General features: G+C 49.2%; 1 protein-coding gene across 2 annotated transcripts in view; it reads left to right on the top strand.

Moving 5' to 3' along the window:
- The window catches only part of LOC118619951 (solute carrier family 23 member 1-like), a 42,085-nt gene that overhangs the window by 12,304 nt on the left and 11,592 nt on the right, over positions 1 to 18,189 (top strand). For both annotated transcript variants that reach the window (XM_036246840.1, XM_036246839.1), the window contains exons 4-5: positions 1,061 to 1,218; positions 15,293 to 15,452. In XM_036246840.1, the coding sequence (XP_036102733.1) occupies positions 1,061 to 1,218; positions 15,293 to 15,452 (318 nt within the window). The remainder of the gene's footprint in view (positions 1 to 1,060; positions 1,219 to 15,292; positions 15,453 to 18,189) is intronic.

Genomic DNA, 18,189 nt, shown 5'->3' with positions numbered 1-18,189 from the left:
AGTTTTTGCAGCTGTAAAAAAGAGAAGTATAACCCAGCTGGTGTGGCTCAGTGGTTGAGTGTCGACCCATACACTAAGAGGTTGCTGGTTCAATTCCTGGTCAGGGCACATGCCCAGGTTGTGGGCCAGATCCCCAGTGGGGAGCATGCAGGAGGTGGCCGATGGATGTTCTCTCTCATCGATGTTTCTGTCTCTCCCTCCCTCTCTCTCTAAAATCAAAAAAGAAAAAAAATTTTTTTAAATACAACACTTGGTTTCATTGATCTTTTCTATTGCTCTTCTGGTCTCTTTAACCTATTTTTGCTCTGATTTTTGTTATTTCCTTCCTTCTGCTAACTTTGGGCTTAGTTTGCTCTTTTTCTAGCCTCTCAGGTATGATTTCAATCTTCTTAAATTTGCTATGGCTGTTTTGTGACTCAACATATGATCTATTCTGGAGATTGTGTTCAGGTCTTCCCGGTCCGTGGTCCTGCCCTTACCTTGTGCCTTGTTTTTAATTTTTTAAAAATATGTTTTTATTGACTTTTTTTTAGAGGGAGAGAGAGGGAGGGAGGGAGAGAGAGAGAGAGAGAGAGAGAGAGAGAGAGAGAGAGAGAGAGATGGATGTGAGAGAGAGACATCGATCCGAGGTATGTGCCCTTGATCAGAATCAAACCCACCACTCTTTGGTCTGCAGGGCTACGCTCCAACTGCTGAGCCAAACCAGCCAGGGCTTGTGCCTTGTTTTAATAGGAACCTCTCACCTGCTCTTGTTCTTAAAGCTCCCTCCTTGGTCCCGGTTATGTCCTCCTGTGCTGTGTTCCTGACTTGCTTTCTTAGCCAGGACGTCAGTGTCTGGCACTAGGTTCCTACCCTTCAACTCCAGACCCTCTGGCTAGTTCCCTGCTTCTGGCTTCCAGGCCTCGGTTCCTGCTGCTTGCCTCGATCTGTGCCTGTCCCTCGTGGCCAACTCCCTGGAGACCAGAGGTGGAGCCCTTGCCCCTGGCCGAGGGATGGGAATGAGGGTGGAACAGGCATGCGCAGCAGCAGTGCCCATCCGTTCTCTCTGCTCCGCCCACAGCACTTCCTCACTGCCCTGGGGGGGCTCGTGGCAGTGCCCCTCATCCTGGCCAAGGGCCTGTGTCTGCAGCATGACCCCCTCACCCAGGGCTACCTCATCAGCACCATGTTCTTCGTCTCCGGCATCTGCACTCTCCTGCAAGTGTTCTTCGGAGTCAGGTGGGTACAGCTTCTCCCCGTGGGTTCTCGCTTACCCACCAGGGGACCAGCAAGGTGTGCTGGATTGTAGCCAGGAAGGTGGCTAGGAAGCCGGTGGGGCGTGATAGACAGAACACGGGGCCAGGAGTCAGAGCCTGGGTTCAAGCCCAGCACGTGCTGTCTGTATTAGCTAGGATTCTTGTTTAAAATAACATGAATCCAGATCAGTTTAGGCAAACATTTGTTCTTTATTAACTTATAATATCAAGCCCGGAGAAAGGCAGGTTGCGTAATGCACCAGGAACATGTTGAACCAGGGCCTGACATGCCGCCAGGACTTTCTCTCCATCTCTTGTCTCTACTGGGCCTGCCCCTAGTATCGGTAAGACCCAGAGCGAGACGGACGGAGACCCACACGCTCCATGTCTACATACTGGAGAGTTCTAAACCAAGCATACAAATTCTTTTTTTTTTTTTTTCTTTATTGATTTTTAGAGAGAGAGGGAGAGAGAGATAGAAACATCAATGAGAGAGAACATCGACTGGCCGCCTCCTGCACGCCCCCCACTGGGGATCTGGCCCACAACCTGGGCATGTGCCCTGACCGGGAATCAAATCGGTGACCTCTTGGTGCATGGGTCGATGCTCAACCACTGAGCCACACCAGCCGGGCTGTACAAATTCTTGAATAACGTGTGTTCCGATCGTTTACCTACAAGGCCAGGCTTGCATTTAGACTTCTCTGACTCCTTGAAGTTCTACTGTGGATTCTGGCAGCAAGGGGAGGAGACAGCCCCCAGCCTGTGGCCTTCCCCCCTCTGCCCACCTATCACAGATGGCCCTGCCTGCATGAATGTGAACGCCCCAACCTGCACCTCCAAGGTCCATCCACGCACCTCTGCCCCACAGACGCCAGATTCCCCAAACAGCGGCCCCTTGGCCACCTTCGGGCCTCAGGTGGCACACTGCTCCTGTCTGTGCAGCAGGACAGTCCTGGGAAAGAGCCCAGGGAGGGGCTGGCTGGAAGAGCTCAGAGCCATTTGGGCACAGAATTCTTGGGACTTAAAGAGGAGAGCCACACGCCCTGGCCGGTTGCTCAGTGGTTAGAGCATTGGCCTGCAGTACAGAGAGACCCGGGATCGGTTTCCGCTAAGGGCATGTACCTCAGTTGCAGTTTGTCCCCGGCCCTGGTTGGGTCGTGCGGGTGGCAGCCACTCAATGTGTCCCTTTAACGTCGATGTTTCTCTTTCTCTCTCTCTCTCCCTCTCACTCTATCTGAACAAAAAATAAAAAAGTGTCCTCGGGTAAGGATAAAAAAAAATACAAAAAGAGGAGAGGCACATAGCTTGAGGTGGGTATATCTCCTTGGCCCTGCAGACACCTCCCCAAAGGAGGTGGGGTCCTCTAGAACAGGGGACTCCCCTTGCCCAGCCCGAGGGCAGGACTGTCTTCCTCAGCCGCCAGGGCCTGTGCCTGCAGACAGCTTCCTGCTGGGACGGTGGACAGGGCCGCCCCCACAGCAAGCAAGTGCCCCCCGTTTTCAAATCCCAGGGAAGAGCTGTGACTGGCACGGCTTCAGCCACAGGCCCGGCCCTGGACTGACCAGGGCAACACAGACGGCAGCTCGCACCCAGGAAGGCTTCGGGAGAAGCAGGGACAGCGAATTCTTTCTGAGTTAACAAGACAGCAGACAGTCCTGGAACCAGATGTGTGGTCTGGCACTTGTCAGAGAAGGCAAATGGTGTCACGTGCCCCGTTCCCTTACAGTAGCACCGGCGTGATAAGCGTAATTCCTTTTTCTTTTAAACCACCAAGTCCTTTACGTTTCTAGCTGAGCTCAGTCCGAGCAATGGAGCCTTGTTGCTCTGGAGCTGCCCGGACAGCGTGTCCGTGGAGCCCTCCCCTCCCCATTTCCACGTGTCCTCCCTCGGCATTCTCCACCCCCACCGCACCCCACTCCCCCTGAGTCCCCAGAACCCACAGTGGCCATCGGTGACCATCTTCCCAGGAAACGCCTCCTTGTGGGCAGTGGGGCCTTCCCTGGCCGGATCTGCTGGGCCTGTAGCTGCTTCCTTTAGCACCAGTCAGAGACAGCCTGAGAATACGCAGATTCGGGTGTCCTCGTTTAGAAAAAGGACACAGAATCATGTGAAAAAAAAAAGGAGACTATTTGCTTAGAATAAAAAGGAAAAAAAATCACAGCAAATTACAGATTTTTAAAAAGGAGATAAATGCCCTGGCCAGTTTTGTTCAGTGGTTAGAGCGTTGGCCTGCGGACCAGAGTCCTGGGTTCGGTTCCCGCTAAGGGCACGTACCTCAGTTGCAGTTTGTCTCCGGCCCTGGTTGGGTCGTGTGGGTGGTGGCCAGGCGATGCGTCTCTCTCGCATCGATGTTTCTCTCTCTCTCTTCCTCCATCTCTCCCTCCCGCTCTATCCCGCTCTATCTGAAGATAAATGCAAAAAAAGTCCTTGGGTGAGGATTTTAAAAAAAAGGAGATAAATACCTCCAGTGCCACAGATTCCAAAACAGAGCCTGATATCTTTTATCATTTAACTTTCTCACAGTTCACTATAACACCCCCCCACACACACTTTAGGGCTGCGTACTCTTCGGTTGCCTCTGCATCCTATAGTAAGAACAGAGTATCCGATTATCCCTCCAGCTGGCCCACGTTTGTTGGTTGCTCCCGGGCGTCGGGCCGCGCCCTCACGCCTGCACACACAGACCGCAGCATGCTGCAGACCTGTGCTCTGAAGGTGCAGCTGTCCTGTCCTGTACACTCCATTGCACACGATTCCCATCCAAGCCATTTGCAATGCATGGTGCCTTTATCATTGCATTTGCTGTGCTGTTCAGTGTATTCCTGAGAGGAGAACACTTCCATGTTGCCTGCACGTCAATGAAAACCAAACTTCTCCGGCAATTTTGCGTATCGGATGGTTGTCAAGTTTTCCTCAGACTTGCTTCCAGATTCTCACACTTCGAACCCTGAGTCTCATCCCCCCAGTCACGTCTGTCAGGTGCCAGGTGCTGTAGGACACATTCAGATCATCGTGCGACCTCTGTCCTGCACCTTCATGTCATGATGTGCAGTCGGCTGGCAGGTGATTACATCAAGATAGCTAGGAAGAAATGCACTATTCCCAGGTAGTTTAGTGGTCCCAAACCCCATGAATATGCTCCACTAAATTTATCTGACTCAACTTCCCCTTAGCCAGATCCTAAAAGTGTTCATGGCCTTCCCGGTGCCACGTGATGTGAGGTGTAGAGTTAGGGAGTTGGCGGCGGAAAGAGACAATAGTGGTGGCCAGTTTGGTGAAACCTTTACTTCTGCAAGTTCTACGAAGGCGTGTGGCTAGTGAACACATCGGGCCCCCCGTGGACTTCGGAGGGGCCCTTCGCTGTGCATCTGCCCCGGCCTGGTCTGTGCCAGACGTGCGCTCAGCCCTGGTGCTGCAGAGAGAAATGGAAAGCATCGTCTGCAGCGTGCTTCTGCCTGGCCCGTCTTAAGAGGAAGTGACTTGGTGGGAAAAGCCAATATCCACTCATTCTTTATCAGTGACCTGAATCAGGCCACACCGGGGTAGACTGACCTGGGCTTGGCCAGTCGTTTCCAGGACGATGCTGATCCCCAGCGTGGTCTTGGTGCCTACATCAAACACAGGCAGTCCCAGAATGCTTCCTTCCCGAGTCATTTCCAGGGGCGGTAACAGCGCTGCAGGTCTCCGTCCTCCGAGAGCAGTGGGAGGTCGTTTTCCTTCTTCCTTCCCTGACACCATCTCTGGGAGCCCAGGTTTCTTCCAAATCCCCGCCACAGACTCAGAGGTACAGGGTTTGGTCCGGCCTGTCTCTCAGGCCCCTAAAATCCAGGACCCCTTCCCTTTCCAGGATTGGCTGTGGGGATGTAAGATGCCGCAGTGACATGAGCGAGGCCTTGCAGCAACCTGGCTGGACACCCGGGAGCCCCATCCCTGGCCCGGCACCAGGACGGTTACAGACACAGAGCTCTCCTGGGTGGGAGAGCTCCGCCCTTAACCCTGTTAATTCTGATTGTAGATGAGCTTTGAGCTTGGAAACTGAAGGCCTGAATCCTAGCCCTGGCTTCTGTGCTAAGGGAGCTCGCACGAGTCCTCTGCCCTCTCGAAAGCTCAATTTTCTCATCTATACGATGAAGGAGTTGAACTATATAGTATCTAAAAGTCCCTTCTATCACTAATGTTGTAGACATCTATGATGTTGACAGAGAAGATGAGAAAGGACAGTATTTCGCTCAGCCTGTGTGGTTCAGTGGTTGAGCGTCAACCCACACACCAAGAGGTCGCTGGTTCGGTTCCTGGTCAGGGCACATGCTTGGGTTGTAGGCTCAATCCCCAATGGGGGGGCATGCAGGAGGCAGCCGATTGATGTATCTCTCACATCGATATTTCTCTCTCTCTCTCCCTTGCTGTCTCTCTAAAACATATCAATAAAAACATATGAAAAAATTTTTTTAAAAAGGAAGGACAAGTCTGGCCAGTGTGGCTCAGTGGTTGAGAATCAATCCATGCACCAGGAGGTCGCCGGTTTGATTCCCGGTCAGAACACATGCCGAGGTTGTGGGCCAAATCCCCAATGGGGGGCATGCAGGAGGCGGCCAATCGATGTTCTCTCTCATCGATGTTTCTATCTCTCTCTCCCTCTCTCTCTAAAATCAATTAAAAAAAGAAAGAAAGGACAATATTTCAACTGGATCATCACTAGTAAAAGTGCTCATGGGCTTAGCCTTCTACTTAATGCTGTGAGAAATACAAACTAATTGGGAGTTAGAGTTCAAACAACTTACACTCTAATTCAACATGCAAAGAAAGAGGGAAGTACAATTAGGAAATAAATGTCATTAGACTAAGGCGAGGAGGGGGGGATGAACTTGAGTTTGGTTCCACTAATGACTTAGTGCCTAAGACATTATAGATTGCAAAAGCTAACTGATGGCATCAAAGGCCAAGTACGTTTTGATTGTTGGTTACGGGCTAACCAATACTTAACAATGTACTTGTCTAGATATTTCTGATGTTACAAGAAGATTTCAGCAGGTCTTAGGGGTTAAGACCACATGAAATAATCCAAAGGGAGTGACAGGCACTCACTGCTGCTCTAGAGGTGAGCTAAAAAGCCCAGAGCCCATGTGGGGCCGGCAGGGTGACCCTGGCTGCACGGATGGCTGCCTCCCAGGTACGACTTAAGGATCGTGGTTGTATCCCCCAAAGTCCTTCTTTTTTTTTTTTTTATCCTCACCCGAGGATATTTTTCCATTTTTTTGTACAGATAGAGTGGGAGGGAGAGAGAGGAAGGGAGAGAGAGAGAGAAACATCGACATGAAAGGGACACATCGAGTGGCTGCCACCCGCACGACCAACCAGGGCTGGGGACAAACTGCAACCAAAGTACATGCCCTTAGCGGGAACCGAACCCGGGTCTCTCCGGACCGCAGGCCGACGCTCTAACCGCTGAGCCAAACTGGCCAGGGCCCCAAAGTCCTTCTTCACTTCAGTGCTCACTTCTGAAATTCATGTAAGGGCACACATCACCATTCATTTCCAAATAAGACACGGTGTTTGAAAGGCAATCACTCGAAGAAATCAAATATTGACTATACGTCATTCTGGGTCTTCACACCATCTCTGGAATTATTCTTGGTTTTTACCTGGTTATTTCTCTTTCTAGATTGGTTTCAGGTGACATGTCTCCCCATTTTCCTGGGCATATCTCGGGTGCAGAGCCAGCATTCAGATGTCTCGTGCTCGGTTGCCAGCCCTGCCCTCCCTTAGCTCTGCAGCTGTCCTGGGTTCATGCCCACCATCAGGGCTCTGCGGCCACTGTGCTCCTGCCTGTGCACAGCCAGGTCACCAGGTGCCACCGGAGCTCTGGCTGAGTGGGAACAGGGGTGGCTGTTGGGGTAGAAGAGTGTCCTGGCCATTAGTCACATCAGAGGAGGGAGACACGATTGGTGTGTCCCAAAAAGGGTCTGGTGCCTTCCTCCGGGTTTAGTTGGGTAGTTCCCTGCAGAGATGTGAGACGGGTTTTCCCACAATTGAGCAGGAACTTACCTTGCTGTAGGGAGCTCAGTAAAAAGAAGAACAGAGTGCATTTCATCCAACAGTGAAGCACAGTGGACCCTTGAACAATGTGGGGCTTAGGGGAGCTGACCCCCCTGGAGGTGAAAATTCATATATAACCGTTGACTCCCCTCAAATTTAACTACACCAGTTGTTCTTCAGAGGACTGGTTCCAGGGCACCCCCATAGACAGCAACATCTATGGGCGCCCAAATACCCTATACAAATGGGGGAGATCAGTGCATATGAGTTGGCCCTTCTGCTTCCACACACTCCCAACCACAGACTGAAAACAGTACAGGTATCTGTTGAAAGAAATCCACGCAAGTGTGAACCTACGTCGTTCAAACCCATGTTGCTCAAGGGTCAACTGTGGTAGGGACTCCGGATGCCCAGGGTTTCTCACAATACAGTGACCCTTCTAAATTCAAGAAGGGTTACCAATTCCATCCTCCACCCTGAGGCTCTGCTCCCCACCCTGACCTAGTTCAAAGAAAGTCCCTGTGACACTGACTTTGGGCCACTCACTGGGCTGGCTCAAGAAGGGGAACATGAAATGATGACACAGGTGACGTTGGAGTCCAGCAAAATTCTCCAGATGTATCTGTCGCCTGCTGTTGACCTTTCCCCCATTTACTCACAAGCTCCTCAAAATCCACGTGCCCCGACCCCACACCTCCGGGGGACTCATCGCTCCAGGGTCCTGGGTGCTCAGGACATACCGCCCTAGCTTGGAGAATTCATGCTCCCTCTCTTTTCTACCCTGACGTATTTCCCTTTATTTCCTCTCAGAGTCCTCGTGTTTGTGAGAAGAGAAACTCTAAAATATTTCCCAGAGCCTTGAGAATTAAATTAGATAAAGACAGAAAGTGCTTAGCTCAGTGCCTGGCACAGAAAGCTTGTTCTTCACGCCAAGAGAAGGATTGTACTACACTCATGGTACTGCACCATCTGTCCCTTTCTTTCTTTAAAAAAAAAATTGTTTTTTCTTTATTGATTTTAGAGAGAGGAAGGAAGAGAGAGAGAGAGAGAGAGAAACATCAGTGAAAGAGAACATCGAGCCCTGGCCGGTTTGGCTCAGCGGTTAGAGCGTCGACCTGCGGTCCTGAGAGACCCGGGTTCGGTTCCCGCTAAGGGCATGTACCTTGGTTGCAGTTTGTCCCCGGCCCTGGTCGGTTGTGCGGGTGGCGGCCGCTCGATGTGTTCCTTTCGCATCGATGTTTCTCTCTCTCTCTGTTCCTCTCTCTCCCTCCCACTCTACCTGAACAAAAAAAAAATGGAAAAATGTCCTCGGGTGAGGAAAAAAAAAAAAAAAGAAAAAAAAAAAAAAAAAAGAGAACATCGATTGGCCGCCTCCTGCACGCCCCCCCCCGGGGATCGGGCCCACAACCTGGGCATGTGTCCTGACCAGGAATCAACCCAGTGACCTCTTGGTGCCTGGATCCATGCTCAACCGACCGCCAAACTGACTGAGACCATCTGTCCCTTTCTTAATTAAAAAAAAAAGTTAATTGTAGTAGAAAACACTCCTTTTTCTCCTTTTATAAAAACACGTACAATACATTGTAATATCTTAACATTTCAATACGCATACTTTCACATAGCGCTTTTTAAAAAATGATCCTTTAGTAGTCTATAGTCGAGAATATATTATGTTCTGCTTCATTTAACCATTTTCTGTTCAGTGACATGTAAGTTGTTTTGAGTTTCTCACTATAGTAAGAGTGACCAATGTCACCAACATTTCCCCCCAGCATCAGTTTCCTCCCAGACAGACAGACAGACAATGCAGTATCCCCCTACACACTAAGCAACACTCTTTTTTTTTTTTTTAATCCTCACCCGAGGACATTTTTTCCATTTTTTTTTTGTTCAGATAGAGTGGGAGGGAGGGAGAGAGAGAAACATCAATGTGAAAGGGACACATCGAGTGGCTGCCACTCGCACGACCCAACCAGGGCCGGGGACAAACTGCAACAGAGGTACATGCCCTTAGCGGGAACCGAACCCAAGTCTCTCTGGACTGCAGGCCGATGCTCTAACCGCTGAGCCAGCGAGGGCTAAACAGCACTCTTGAGTTAACAATATGAAAGCACTGTGCAGTTTTAATGACTACACAAACCCTGGCCGGTTTGGCTCAGCGGTTGGAGCGTCAGCCTGCGGACCGGAGAGTCCTGGGTTCAGTTTCTGCTAGGGGCACATACCAAAAAAAAAAAAAAAAAAAAAGAATATAAATGACTACATAAGCCTTGGCTGGTTTGGCTCAGTGGTTAGAGTGTTGGCCTGTGGAACAAAGAGTCTTGGTTTCAAGTCTAGTCAAAGGCATGTACTTCAGTTGTGATTCGGTCCCCAGCCCTGGTCAGGGTTGTACGGGAGGCAACTAGTCAATGTGTCTCTCTCACATCAATGTTTTTCTCTCCCTCTCTCTCTCTCCCCCCCTAGTCTGTCTAAAAATAAGTGAAAAAAATATCTTCGGGTGAGGATTAAAAAATAAATAAATTACTACATAAACCCAGTTAATATTACCCCTGGGCATATTTCTGTGGCTTCGCCCACCCATAATACAAATCCTATCAGATTTTGAAGATACATTCCTGAGACTACAGCTATTTGATATTTTACCTCTTAGAAAAGACGCAAGTCGTGGTTGTGAGGGAAAATGTGGGGAGTTTTCTCCTTTGGACCTGAACGTACAGATGCCACGGTGGAGGTGGAGGGCGAGTCTGCCTTGCTGTCCACGGGATGTTGTGAGGGTGGCCGTGCAGATTTCCACCCAGGCCCGGTCTGTCGGTGCCAACTGGCTCCTTCTGCAGTGGTTCATGAGGCGGGTGAGGGTGACATGGGTGGGGAGCAGGAGAAGGAACTGGGGGTAAATGAAACTGGAGGGTCTGAGTACAGAGCGTCAGGTCCTTTGTGTATTGTCACATATTTGTGAGTCTCCGTAAGTCCTGTTCGGAACAAGATGAAGCGTAAATCAATAGCTGAAGTTAGTACGTAGCATTTCAGCACTTGTGGGACATTATCAGAGCACTTCTTTCAAATACCATCTAACACGAGCAAAGGAACAGAGAGAGGGAGGATCTGAACTAGACCCAGCAACAATACTAGAACGATAAGTTTCAAAACGATTAGTGGGTCCAATGAAAACAAGTCCTTCCCAAGTGACACATGCTGTGACATCACGTGAAGACAGCCATGCATCAGACCCCAGGGATGGCACAGAGCAAGGAGAAATCGACACAACGATGCAGCCTTGGACTATCCCAAGCATGTTGATCCCAACAACACAAAAGAAAACAAGGGACGTAGAAAACAAAGCTCGGAGAACCAACCCCCAAGGAAAGGGAATGCCAAATAACAGTTTAAAACACCTTTGCATAACATCTCTTATTTATTTATTTATTTAGTTAGTTAGTTAGTTAGTTATTTTTATTGAATTTACTGGGGTGACACTGGTTGACAACATTACACAGGTTTCACCCTAGCCCGTTTGGCTCAGCAGTTAGAGCATTGGCCTGCGGACCAAAGGGTTGTGGGTTCAATTCCTGGTCAAGGGCACGTACCTCAGTTGCAGATTTGAGCCCCGACCCTGATTGGGGTTGTGTGGGAGGCAACCAATCTATATGTCTCTATCACATAGATTTTTTTCTCTCTCTCTCTCTCTCCCTCCTTCTCTTCCACTCTCTCTAAAAACCAGTGGGAAAATACCCTTGGGTGAGGATTAACCAAATAAAATAAAATACACAAGTTTCAGGTGCACAATTCTACAACACATCATCTGTACACTGTATTGTGTGTTCACCCCTCAAATCAAGTCTCCATCTATCACCATTTATCCCCCTATACCCTCCCTCCACCCTGTCCCCCCTGGCAATATAACATCTGTTATTTAAAGGAAACATTACAAAAAAAAAATGTCTTGGATGGGCCCTACCTTCGGTCTACACTGCTCTTGATCGGTGCCATAGGGCAGTGATGGCGGGGAGGAGGCTCCAGCACGTGTCCCGGTTAGTCTGTGATCTTGGGCCCAGGTCCCCATCTACAAAATGACAAGGGCAGGGGCCCCTCTAGCTCTAACAGGTTGTGTCTTTAAAGCAATAGTCCATGGTTTACAAGAGAGACATTGAAGTCAGAGGGCGCATGTAGAACAATAGTGAGTTATACTCATGGGCAAATTTTAAAAACGGGTTGCCATCAGGGTAGCAAATAAAAATGATTATGAAATTTTATTTTTATTTCTTTTTTGTTTGTTTGGTACGTGCCCCTAGCGGGAACCAAACCCAGGTCTCTCTGGTCCTCAGGCCAATGCTCCAACCGCTGAGCCAAACCAGCCAGGGCTATTGTTATGTTTTAACTGATTTTTTTTTTTTTTTAGAGAGAGGAAAGGAAAGAGAGAGAGAGAAAAACATCAATGAGAGAAAGAAACATTTATGGGCTGCCTCCTGCACGCCCCCTACTGGGGATCGAGCCTGCAACCTGGGCATGTGCCCCGACCAGGAATCCACCCAGGACCTCTCAGTCCCTGGGACGATGCTCAAGCCACTGAGCCACATCGGCTGGGCTAATTATGACATTTTAAAAAGCACTGAGGTATACATCAGGGCATTGGGCTAAGCATTTACTCACCAGAGAAGACATGAAATATCTAGAACAATAAAAATCCTGGTAATGACACTGAGTGTCCATGCCCCACACAGGTACCAGGAAAGGGCATAAAAGAGAAACTAGCTGAGCCTTGGCCGGTGTGGCTCACTTGGTTGGAGTGTCATCCCGTACACCAAAAGGTGGCAGGTTTGATACCCAGTCAGGGCATGTACGAAGGTTATGGGTTTGATCCCCTGTCGGGCCACATGCAGGAAGCAACTGATAGATGTTCCTCTCTCACACTGATGTTTCTCTCTCTAAAAAAATCCAATAAAAATACACTTAAAAGAAAAGCAAAACTAGCAGAAATGCAAGAAATGTATGTAGATCTATCTATCATATCTATCTATCTATCTATCTATCTATCTATCTATCTATCTATCACCTACCTATCAGAGCAGAGGTAGGGAACATCTGGCCCACGGGCTGTATAAGGCCCTCAAAATCAACACCAGCTGACATCACACACCTCACCAAACTAGCCTGATCAAATATAGCAGGCTAATCCTTAAGTTGATGATTTGGTATGGCTCCCTAATGATGCTATAAGTATCCAAATAGACCTTGGCCGAAAAAAGGTTCCCCAGCCCTGAAAGGGTACTGACAAGAAGTTATGAGGAAGAAATGAGAATGCCTAATACATTTATTGATACGTTGTGTGAACCCAAAAGTAGGACATGATGATTCACTGAAACAAATAAATGGAAAGAAAGTATCTTGCACATAAAAGGTATTTAGCAGTTACACAAAGACAGGAAGTCCACTTATCACATTATCCTAAATACATGAAATCATCTTAAAAGAATAGAACAGGAACAGGATTAGAAAAGTGCTCAGCTACTTGAAGATTTTGAAATACCGCCTTAAATAATGTCTGATTTGGGGACAAACTTCTGCATGCAATGACAGAAACCATTTTTAAAAAAATGAAAATAAACATCACAATTGTTATATTCTGACGGTATCCATATTGTATGTAACGAGTAGTCGACAGTTTATAGACAAGGAAAAACAGCCATAAAACCCCACGAATGAGTCCACATATTTTACGGCTCGATGAAATGCAAACGAACATTTATTAGAGTCTCATTACATGCCCATGAGACTTTAAAGGAAGTAAAATGATAAAACCCAAGGTTGGCAGATTTTTGGTGGCACCAGACTTGGCCCTGGAGGGACAGACGTGAACAAGGCCATGGAAGCCGAGTGCAGAGGTGGCCGGGGCGGGCCGCACACCACGGGGTGGGGGTTGGGAAGCAATGTCGCAGGTGTTTAAAGCAGTCCCTGAGCATAAGGCACTGTATGGGTTAGCTTGTCAGTACACGGGCTACTGGAGAAAGGTGTAATTAGAATATAACTGGGGGTTTGGTCTCACTCACCCTGGTGTCCCCAGTACCATGGCACCTAGCAGGTCCTCAGTAAACACTTCTTGAATGAATGAAATGTGCATATGAAATTACAGCCAAAAAAATAAAATAAAATAAAACAGAAACCCTGTTATTATGCACTCTTTGGTTATACCCACATGCAGAGATGTATCTGTTTATTTTTAAAAGCTCAGATAGGCCCTGGCCGGTTTGGCTCAGTGGTAGAGCATCGGCCTGCGGTCCAGAGAGACCCGGGTTCGGTTCCTGCTAAGGGCACGTACCTCGGTTGCAGTTTGTCCCCGGCCCTGGTTGGTTGTGCGGGAGGCAGCCACTTGGTGTGTCCCTTTCACATCAATGTTTCTCTCTGTTTCTCTCTTCCTCTCTCTCCCTCCTACTCTATCTGAATAAAAAAATGGGAAAATGTTCTCGGGTGAGGATGAAAAATAAATAAGATAAGATAAAAAAATAAAAGCTCAAAAGGAATTTGGCAACGATGTAAGTCCTGCATGTTTCTCTGCTCTGTCAAGATACTTTAACTCATAGTTGTTAGAGTAAAAAAAAAGTTACTCACACAGACCCCTCCCACCGCGTGTTCCTGCCCTGTGTGTGCTATGTACTCCCTTCTCCTCTGGAGCCTTAGGTGCTGGATTCATGAATCTAGGTCCCTTGTTCTCAGCCTGGCTGCACACTAAGATGGCCCGGAGCGTGTGCACTCCTAGACCAGCCGCTACCTCGCCTGAACCGGGCATCGCTGGTTCAAATCTCAGCCGGGGCACAGAGGCCGCTTAGACAGCGAAACTCTTTCAGGAACGTTATATTTCCATTTCATAAAATGTGTTCATTCATTCTCCAGAATAATTCTTTAAGATGTCTTCATGAAATCCTGAGTTCAAAACCACCCCTCTGGTATTAAGAAAAAGCACCGGAACTGGGTGTGCCACCGTGCTAAATGCAATCAAACACTGGGGTTGCGTCTTCTGCTCCCCACCCCCAAGCCTGACTGTCCAGAGTGGGCAGACTAGGCTAGCCTGGAGAGCCTGTGGCCTTCGTCAGGAGAGGATTGTTCCAGCTTGACGCAGGAGACTGTGGCACCTCGGAGGGAAGGCGAACTCCGGGAAGTCCTCACGGGAGCTGGGGTGATGCTGACAGGAGGGGGGGGTCTGGTCAGGGAGCACGCCCTGATAGTTGCCCTCAAACCCATTCTGTCCGTGTGATAAAAAGGAGCATGAAGGTAGAGGTCTGGGATTGAAGTTCCATTTGAAGACACAAGGGACTCTGGTAACCCAGATTTTAGGCTGTTCATCTCCTGTTGGTGGGGGAACGCCACTGTGTGAGCTGTGCTTAGGTCCCGGGTCTGAGGAAGACCCACTGGTACCGGGGTAGACAAGGCCACCCACCGAGTGCGGTCTCCAAAGTATTCCCCAGAGACCGACTCTCTGCTCCTGGGCTTGTATCTCCAGGACAGGGGTTAGGTCTGCTCGTCTTCCCTCCCCGCCTCTCCTGCCTACCCGAAGTGTGGCAGGGATCATGGGCGTGAGTGGAGGCTTGGCAGGAACTCCCTGTATACCTAGCACAGCAGGTATCACATACTGCCTCGAAACCCAGCTAGGTCTTAGGATTAAAAGGCCCCTACTTGCACCCTGGCTGGTTTGGCTCAGCGGTTAGAGCGTCGGCCTGCGGTCCAGAGAGACCCGGGTTCGGTTCCCACTAAGGGCACATACCTCGGTTGCAGTTTGTCCCCGGCCCTGGTTGGGTCGTGCGGGAGGCAGCCACTCGGTGTGTCCCTTTCACATCAATGTTTCTCTCTGTCTCTCTCTTCCTCTCTCTCCCTCCCACTCTATCTGAACAAAAAAATGGGAAAAAATGTGCTCGGGTGAGGATAAAAAAAATATAATAATAATAAAACAAGATAAAAGGCCCCCAGTTGGGGGTAGTGACAGACCAGTGCCAAAGGACTGTGTGGGTAACTGTGTTCTTCCCCTCCTCCAGGCTGCCCATTCTCCAGGGAGGGACATTCAGTCTCATAGCACCCACCCTGGCCATGCTCTCCCTTCCCGCCTGGAAGTGTCCTGAGTGGACGTTCAATGCCAGCCAGGTGAACACCAGCTCGCCCGAGTTCACCGAGGAATGGCAGAGGAGGCTGCGCGAGGTACTGGGACACGAGAGGGGGGTGGATGGTCGGCGTGCGGAGTGGAGGGTCCTCAGTGGGGCTACCGTGTTGACTCATTTGTTCAACATCCATTGTTCAATTCTCCACCTGGCAAGATCCTGGGCATTAAGATACTACTGTAGATAAGACAGGCAAGGACCTAATGTCCTCGTGTGTGCATGTGCAGGGCGGGGTGGGAGGGAGAGACTGAAGGTGTATCTAGAAATACAACTAAAAGTAAGTTATGATTTATTTTCCATTTATTTACTTTTATTGATTGTTTTAGAGAGAGAGAGAAACATTGATGAGAGACAACATGGACTGGCCGCCTCCTGCATGCCCCCCACTGGGGATCGGACCCACAGCCTGGGCATGTGCCCTGACCGGGAATCAAACCGGCGACCTCTTGGTGCATCGGTTGACCCTCAACCCCTGAGCCACACAGGCCGGGCTATTTTCCATTTATTTTAACTGTAAAGGGCAAAAGTAGCATCAGTTGGTGCAGTAATTTGGTGGGTGGCCTTCTTTCTTCCTGCCCCCAGTGTCCATTGTCCCCACGGGGCTCCCTTCTCAGCCATCCGCTGTTCCTACTGGAAGACAAGGTTTGAGTTCTCTGCTGTCCTTCAGATAGTGGGCAGCAACAGTGACACTGTGAATCCCTCCTGGTGTGTCCTTCTCCAAGGACTTTCAAACATTTTAATAAGTATATTGTCATGGGGTCCTTTCCACTGGGTAGGATACCTCCCGAAGACCCCAGACTTTCCCATCTGGATCATCCATGGCATCAGAATTCCAATAAGTCCCATTAAATGGATTTCTCTTTTTCCCATCTTAGGGAACACAGCGAAACCCCAAGTCCTGGGGAAAGAGGGTTTCTGTACCCCTCTCACTTCTCAGCCTGTCCTTCAGAAACTGCTCCATGGGTGACTCGCTTTCGTGCCCCTGACGTTTAGCTTAATCTCACCCTCTCGTGCCCTGGAAAGCAGCCCTCTGTGCCTTCATCACCTGCATTGTTCCATGCACACAAATTTTTCAGTGATTTTACTGCTTTTAGGACATGACATGAAATATGAAAAGGTCACTCGATATTGTATTTCTTGGTCCACTCCTGCCCTGTTCACGCGATGAAAAGTGACCCTTGAGCTGTTTGATGTATGAGTTGATATTCATGTTGGTGGGCAGTCTGGGCTGCCAGTCTTTTTATAGTGGTTTGGGCCAGGGCTTCAGCTGTGGAACAGGCAAAGCTCAAACCAGGACTTCCGTCAATACCAGTTTGAAAAATATCTGAGAACCTTCCATGACCTGTGAAGTGTCCAGCATAGGAGCTGCCAGCTCCGTGAAGGGCCACGTACCCTCGTCTTCTCCCACCAAAGGCGCGTGTGCCCATTGCCGTTGGCAGTCTGGGCCGCTCTCGCCACATAAGCGACCTCGGATGGACGTGGTGTTGTGTTGTTTGTTAGCCCCCGTGTGACCCAAGGTGTCCTTGTGGGCCCTAGTGACTGTTCAAGGTCGTACTTCCCTCCCCTTCTAAGATTGAGGGGCATCCACGTGACCCGCCGGTATTTGAGATTTGACTTGCAATCCTGTCCCACAGAAGGTGGAATGTCAACAACGCCTTCTGTGACCCATGTGCCAGATCAAACTGCTAGTCCATTGGCCACGGCCAAGAACCTGTGGAATTATATAGAAACAATTCCGGGTATCTATGTGTGCATAGCCAGCCATACCACACATAATTTGACCCATTGGCTGAAGTTGGATGGGCCGTGTTCTTCCATGAAGGTCCTTCTGTAGAAATATTATACTCTTCCAGACTCAACCTTTGCAAGGCTCCATCCAGTGCTTGGTGAATTCGAAGACCACACATTGGGCTTCGAGTCTCCATTGCTAGAGTTTGATTCCCTTGTGCAGTAATGTCTGCCCCAGGAAAGATGGGACTGTCCCTTGCCTACAGACCCTAGAATCCCTTGGGATAAAAGGCAGCCCCAGGACTTGATAAGATGATTGAAGTTCATCACATCTTGGTAATCCAAGCACAGAATCCCTTCTGTGTGACTGCTTTTCCCCCCGAATAGAACTAGTTCCCTTTAATCAGCAAATTCTGTTGATCAGCCTCTTCCTTATTTGAATGTCTTTCTGACCTCACTCGAGATATGCTTGGGCTCTCTGATCTTAGAGTTTTGGGTGCCATTTGCTCATCGTCTAATTCCAAACAGTGCCCAGTAGCAGACTAGTTATAATGGCCTTTCAAAGGGAGGGTGCTTGAGTGGGGGCTTCGAACATGCAGTGTGGACTCGGCCACCGGCACGTCTGATACCTCAGGGGCATTGTGCCTGTATGGACACAATGGGTCAGTCTGAGCCATGACCTGTGACTTTCAGCCAGAATCCTCTGCTGTCCTTCCCTTTGAAAAACAGCCTTTTTGCACTTGCCTATGCTTGGATTACCAAGATGTGATGAACTTCAATCATCTTATCAAGTCCTGGGGCTGCCTTTTATCCCAGGATGGATTCTGAGCTCACGGGGCTTTTTAGTCTTTAAAGAACAGTCTCACCTACTTCCAGACCAAGATATTCCTAGGAATGCACTTGACAAGCTGGCGGGCCCTGGATTTTTGCCCAGTTCATTGGCCAATCTCAGAATGACGTGTGTCGTGTTATCTTTCCAAATCAGACGCTCTTCAGCGACACCTAGGTTTTCTATCTGATCCATAGAACAAATCACAGAACACATGAGG

The sequence above is a fragment of the Molossus molossus genome, unplaced genomic scaffold (genome assembly GCF_014108415.1).
Source record: "Molossus molossus isolate mMolMol1 unplaced genomic scaffold, mMolMol1.p scaffold_m16_p_7, whole genome shotgun sequence".
Taxonomy (NCBI): Eukaryota; Metazoa; Chordata; class Mammalia; order Chiroptera; family Molossidae; genus Molossus; species Molossus molossus.
This window is presented reverse-complemented; position numbering and strand designations above follow the sequence as displayed.